The 6422-nt window shown below is 37.9% G+C and overlaps 1 protein-coding gene across 1 annotated transcript; it reads left to right on the top strand.

Moving 5' to 3' along the window:
- The first annotated feature begins 277 nt into the window (after positions 1 to 277).
- LOC103269839 (olfactory receptor 6C2-like) lies at positions 278 to 1216 on the top strand. The gene has a single exon (XM_008067393.1). It carries the CDS (start codon positions 278 to 280, stop codon positions 1214 to 1216), a length of 939 nt encoding a protein of 312 aa, XP_008065584.1.
- Positions 1217 to 6422: the final 5206 nt, after the last annotated feature.

The following is a 6422-nucleotide window of genomic DNA, read 5'->3' as shown; positions in this document are numbered from 1 at the left end:
TTTTAATACACTCAATTTTATCATTTTAATATCTGTGTATTCCCTGGGAATACCAGTACTCTCATGCCTGATTAATTGCACCTTCCTTTTTCTCAGATCAGTCTCACAAAGTTTTATCAATGCTGTTCATTCTCTTTAAGAGTTAGCTTTTGGCTCCATTAATCTGTTTTTCTGTCACTTATTATATTCATATTTGCCTTTTATTTCTTTTCTTCCATTTAGATCTTTTCACTTTCACTTTTTTTAATGTAGATTGCCTAAAATATCAAAGGTAGTTATGAGAAATAACACAGCAATAACAACATTCATCTTGTTGGGTCTAACAGATGACCCACAACTGCAAGTTATGATTTTTATCTTTTTATTTCTGATGTACATTCTGAGTGTAACTGGAAGCATGACCATTATCATTCTTACCATAATGGATTCTCATCTTAAGACACCTATGTATTTTTTTCTACGAAACTTCTCCTTCCTGGAAGTCTCATTCACAACAGTCTGCATTCCCAGATTCCTGTACAGTATATCAACAAAGGACAATACCATAACTTATAATGCTTGTGCCAGTCAAATATTTTTTATTGGACTTTTTGGAGCTACAGAGTTTTTTCTCCTGGCTGCCATGTCCTATGACCGCTATGTGGCCATCTGTAAGCCCCTTCATTATATGGCCATCATGAACAACAGAATCTGCACCATCCTTGTCCTGTGCTGCTGGGTCTCTGGATTGATGATCATTATCACCCCACTCAGTATGGGCCTCCAGCTGGAATTCTGTGACTCCAATGCCATCGATCATTTTGGTTGTGATGCATCTCCTCTTTTTAAGATTTCATGCTCAGACACATGGTTCATAGAACAAATGGTTATAATCTGTGCAGTACTGACATTCATTATTACACTAATAGGTGTGATTCTTTCATACATATATATTATCAAAACAATTCTCAGATTCCCATCTGCTCAACAAAGGAGAAAAGCTTTCTCCACCTGTTCTTCTCACATGATTGTTGTTTCCATCACCTATGGCAGCTGCATTTTCATCTATATCAAGCCTTCAGCCAAAGAAGAGGTGTATGTTAATAAAGGGGTATCTGTGCTCACTACATCTGTTGCTCCTCTGTTGAATCCCTTTATTTATACCTTGAGAAACAAGCAAGTAAAGCAAGCTTTCATTGACACAATCAAAAAAATTGCATTTATCTTACAGAAGTGAGAGCATGTTGAATTTGAGCAATTGAATGAAAATAAAAGATTTATTAACTTTCTCATGATTTCTTTAATCTCATTATGTGAACTAAGATCAAATCATTTTTTTCTTCCTTTAATCTCATTAAGAATTGCCTCTATCATTAAGATAATATAATAACTGATTTCCAGGAAATAAAATATATCTTCATTACTCACTTGACTCTCCTAATATTCAAAAAGAAATTGTACAACTTAATAAAATAGTATTTGTGGCTTTGGAGAAATTTTTGGAACAGTGACTTTTCTTTATTTTATTTTATTTTAAAGATATAGGTTACAATTCAGGATTAGGTATACAAGTGATCATCTTACAGGTAAAGTTTGGGCCTCCCTTTGGTCCCCACTTCACCTGGTTTGAGATCAGGTATACTTATTGATGTTATGTGCTCCCCCAACCGGAACAGTAATTTTTCAAAACTCTTTAAATTTAAATATACAAATATGTTGAAACATTTGAAATATAAGAAGAAAGCTCGAAGTAGGCAAATCAAGTAAAATTAAAACATATTATAGCCAAAGGGAGGAAAAAAATACCAAAAATCTGGAAATAAACATGGCACACATACACAAAATATATGTAGGTCAGCATATTTACATTTACTTCAATAAACAGGAAAAAAATAGAACTGAGCTGTTTGAAAATAACATGCATAAGCTCACATATGGAGACAAAAAAAAGACAAATAAAAATAATAAGAGGACTTTTTTTCTTCTAGCCATGTCTAGAGTGACAGGTATGAGTTTATGCTTTCTGCTAAGAATAACCATAAAATAGCATCAATTGTATGAGAAAATTTTGACAGCTAGCAGCTCAAAACTATAATCATTGAGAAGAGGGAGATTTAGTACAGTAATTGAGCCCACAATTGGTACTAGCTCAGCCTGCATTACAGGTTGTAGAGTAAACTCAGCATGATTGCCTCTTTGTGCTATATTGACAAAGATTAAGGTAGCTGAAGTGGTTAGTATCTGAAGGTCAAGTCTACATGGAGGAGGACGCTTCTCTGATGAGATGTGGAAAATTTTCCTGGATGACCTTGTGGAATGTTTGTTCCAGGGTGCTCTCATTCTCCTTTTCTGCTTCAGAGATGCCAATCAGGCATAAATTTGGTCTCTTAATATAATTGCACATATTTTGAAGGCTTTGTTCTGTCTTTTTAAGCTTCCTATGTTTTTTTTTTTAACTATATTGGGTTAGATCCATATTTTGGTCTTAAATCTCTGAGATTCTTCTGCTTGGTTAGTTTTGCTTTCCATGCTTGTCAGTTTGTTATTTTTTTCATTTACTATATTCTTTATTATCATAATCTCAGTTATTAACTCTTTCATTCGTTCTTATCTTTCTTTGTTTCTTTTCAATCTTTCCATCAATACCTTGATATCTGGATTTGTGGTTTGAGACCAGTCATTCTGAGGACTCTTCATTGTTTTGAGTTCCAAAGTCTGTATTCTGAGGCACTATCTTTCCAGGGATCTGGGGAGTACCTGTGTTCTTCTGCTGATTCTTCTTCATTTGTGACAGATTTCCTCCTTGCCCCCTATATTTCCCCCTCTTCAAATCTGTTGCTCAGTGAGAAGGGGATAGTTTTCACTTCTGGTTGTTCAACCTCTTATTCTTCCCTAAATGGAGCCCCTGGATTTGTTCAATTTTGAAGTCAGCTATGCTGTCTTTTTGCAGATTTGAGATTTGGTTACAGTGTAATAGGAGGAGCTATGGTTCAGAAACTTCCTGCAGATCACAGTATCCACTGACTTGGGTGTGGGCCCTCTGGAACCCACTTCTCACGATCTTACAATATATCCATGTGGTGGAAGCATATGTTTTCCCCCGAAAACCAATGAGATAATAGAAAGTAAAAGAACAGATAGAAAGAATAAAGAAGAAAGGGAGACAAAGAGAAACAGAAGAAAAAAGAAAATAGGAAAGCAAACTAACAGATAAACAAACAAAAACGATCAAAGGCGGGGTAAACGGCAGCTGAGCCAGTCGGACTATGCAAGTCCCCCTGTGAGTGAGTGTATGAAAAATTTTGTGTATGTGCTGGTGAGTGAGTGGACATGTGAGTGGCTGACTGAGTGAGGACTAGGGAGCTAGTGGCCACGGCTCTCCTGATGTAGTGGCTGGTGCCACAGCTGCTGGGCTCGGATCCTATCGATTCCCAGGACGCAGAAGCCAAGTGCCATTTTCTCTTTCTTTTCTTTTCTTGCTTTTTCTTTAATCACCAAACCCTCGCTGGCAAGAAAACACTGGGAGAGACTGTCTAAGTGGGGCTTGTGAGTGAGTGGCCAGGCCCCTGATGCAACAGCAGGTGCTGCAGCTTCTCCACCTTGTCTCTGGCTCTTCCCAGGTCCCAGAAGTGAAGCACCATTGTTTTTTTAAAACAGGCAGAAGTTTTCCTTTGGAAAAGCAGTGGGGAGACACTATTGCTCCAGGAGCTCCCTCACCATTGAATCCCTCACCAGAGAGACTGCTCTGGGCTTTGCCTCATCACTTCAGCACCTTGCAGGATGCTGGAAGGAGCTGCAGACAGAGTTCAGAGGCAACTTTCCATGAAAGAGGACAACAGAAGCACCCCACCAACATATTGAAGGTGGGGCAGGAAAGTGCTCCAACTTGCTCACCACAGACCAACAGATCCGATCTCTGTGACCGGTGGATCAACTACACAGGGCTTGATCATGACCCAAAGGAAATATCCTGACAGCACAACTTCAGAGGGTCACTCAATCTCCCCAGGTTAAAATAAGAAGACTTTCAGACACTAAATAAACCAATAACAACCCAGGAAATAGACTTTGTCATACAAAAAAAAACCTACCCAAAAAAGCCCTGGGCCGGATGGCTTTCCAGCGGAATTCTACAAAATGTACAAGGAAGAGCTGATACCAATCCTATTGAAAGTATTCAGGCAATTGAGAAAGATGGAATTCTCCCAAAATCATTTTTTTAATTTAATATATACTTTTTATTTTAAAGTTATGGGATACAGTTAAGGGTTAGGTATACAAATGTTCATTGTGCAGGTACTCTTGTTGATCAAGTGTGACCCCTTTCCCCAGACAGACATTGACTACCGTTAATCCCACCTCCATTCACCTCCCTTCACCTCCCTCTTCCCCACTCCCAGTTTCCTGCCACTGTCAATCCTTTTCTTATAGTATTACAGTAGTTGTTCAAGGTCCACTTATGAGTAAGAACATGTGATGCTCAGATCTTTGTTTCAGTGAGAGATCACTCAGTATTATAAACTCTAATTCCATCCAGGTTGCTGAGAAATTCGTGGTTTTGTTCTTTTTTATAGCAGCATAATATTCCATTGTGTATATGTACCACATTTTTTAAATTCAGTCCTCTTTTGATGGACAGCATGGTAGGTTCCATGATCTTGCTATTGTGAACAATGCTGCAATACACATATGTGTGCAGGTATCTTTTTCATAGAGTGACTTGAGTCCTTCAGGGTATATTATCAGTAAGGGGATTGTAGGGTCATATGGAAGGTCAATTTTTAGAGCTTTAAGGAATCGCCACAATGATTTCCACAGAGGTTATACTAGTTTACACTCCCACCAACAGTATAGAAGTGTTCCCTTTTCAACACATCCTCTCCAGCATCTGTTATTTTTTGAGTTATTGATAATGGCCATTCTGACTGGAGTTAGGTGGTATCTCAGTGTAGTTTTAATTTGCTTCTCCTTGATGACTAGTGAGGATGAACATTTCTTCATATATCTGTTGGCTGCTCTTATGTCTTCTTTTGAGAAGTGTCTGTTCATATCTTTTGCCCACTTTGTAATGGGGTTGTTTGTTTTTTTCTTTTCAGCATGTTTAAGTTCCTTGTAGGTCCTAGATGTTAGGCCTTTTTCAGATGTGGAGTTGGCAAGTACTTTTTCCCAGTCTGTAGGCTGTCTCCCTGCTCTCTTGATGGTTTCTTTGGCTTTGCAGAAGCTTGTCAGTTTAATGAGGTCCCACTTGTCTATCTTATCTCTTATGGCCTGTGCATTTTGGGTATTGCTCAGGAATTGGTTGCCAGTTCCAACTTCCATAAGGGTGTGTCCTGCATTTTCTAGGGCTCTTATGGTTTGAGGTTTTACATTTAGGTCTCTGATCCATTTAGAGCTAATTTTTGAGTATGAGTATAGATAGGGGTCCTGTTTGAATCTTCTGCATGTGGTCAACCAGTTTTCCCAGCACCATTTACTGAATAGATTCTTATCTCCCCAGTGGTAGGTGCTGGAGGCTTTGTTGAAGATGAGTTGGTTGAAAAATTGAGGTTTTGCTTCTGGAATCTCAATTCTATTCCATTGGTCTATATGTCTGTTCTTGTACCAATACCAGACTGGTTTGATTATTGTAGTTTTTCAATAAAGTTTAAAGTCTGAGAGTCTGATACCCCTTGCTTTGTTTTTTTTTGTTTTGTTTTTTTGTTTTGTTTTTTTGCTGAGTATTGTTCTGGTTATTCTTGGTCGTTTGTGTTTCCATATGAATTCCTGTATTGTTTTTTCTAGATCTGAGAAGAATGTTGCTGGTAATTTGATGGGTATTGCATTAAATCTGTAGATTGCCTTAGGTAAGATGGACATCACAATGTTGATTCTTCCAATTCATGAGCATGGGAATTTTTCCACCTGTTTGTGTCATCTTTGATTTCTTTTAGCAGTGTTTTGTAGTTTTCATTTTAAAGGTCTTTCACGTCTCTAATTAGGAAGGTGCCAAGGTATTTAATTTTTTGTGGCTATTGTGAGTGGGATTGTGCTTTTTATTTGGGTTTCTGTTTGTTTATTATTGGTGTAAAGAAATGCAATTGTCTTTTCCACATTTATTTTATATGCTGAGACTTTACCAAAGTCCTTTATCAGGGCAAGGAGTTTTTTGATAGATTCTCTTAGGTTTTCAACGTATATAATCATGTCATCTGCAAAGAGAGATAACTTGACTTCCTCTTTTCCTATTTGGATACCCCTGATTGCCTTCTCTTTTCTGATTGCTCTAGCCAAGACTTACAATACTATATTGAACAGGAGGGGTGAGAGTGGGCATCCTTGTCTTTTTCCTGTTTTCAGGGAAAATGGTTCCAATTTTTGTCTGTTTAGGAGTATGCTGGATGTGAGTTTCTCATAGATGGCTTTTACTATTTTGAGGTATGTTCCACATATGCCTAGATGTTTGA

This window comes from Carlito syrichta, unplaced genomic scaffold (assembly GCF_000164805.1).
Source record: "Carlito syrichta isolate Samal-C Ts95f unplaced genomic scaffold, Tarsius_syrichta-2.0.1 Scaffold309503, whole genome shotgun sequence".
NCBI lineage: Eukaryota > Metazoa > Chordata > Mammalia > Primates > Tarsiidae > Carlito > Carlito syrichta.
The sequence above is the reverse complement of the archived record's forward strand: the minus strand, read 5'-3'. Positions and strand labels throughout refer to the sequence as shown.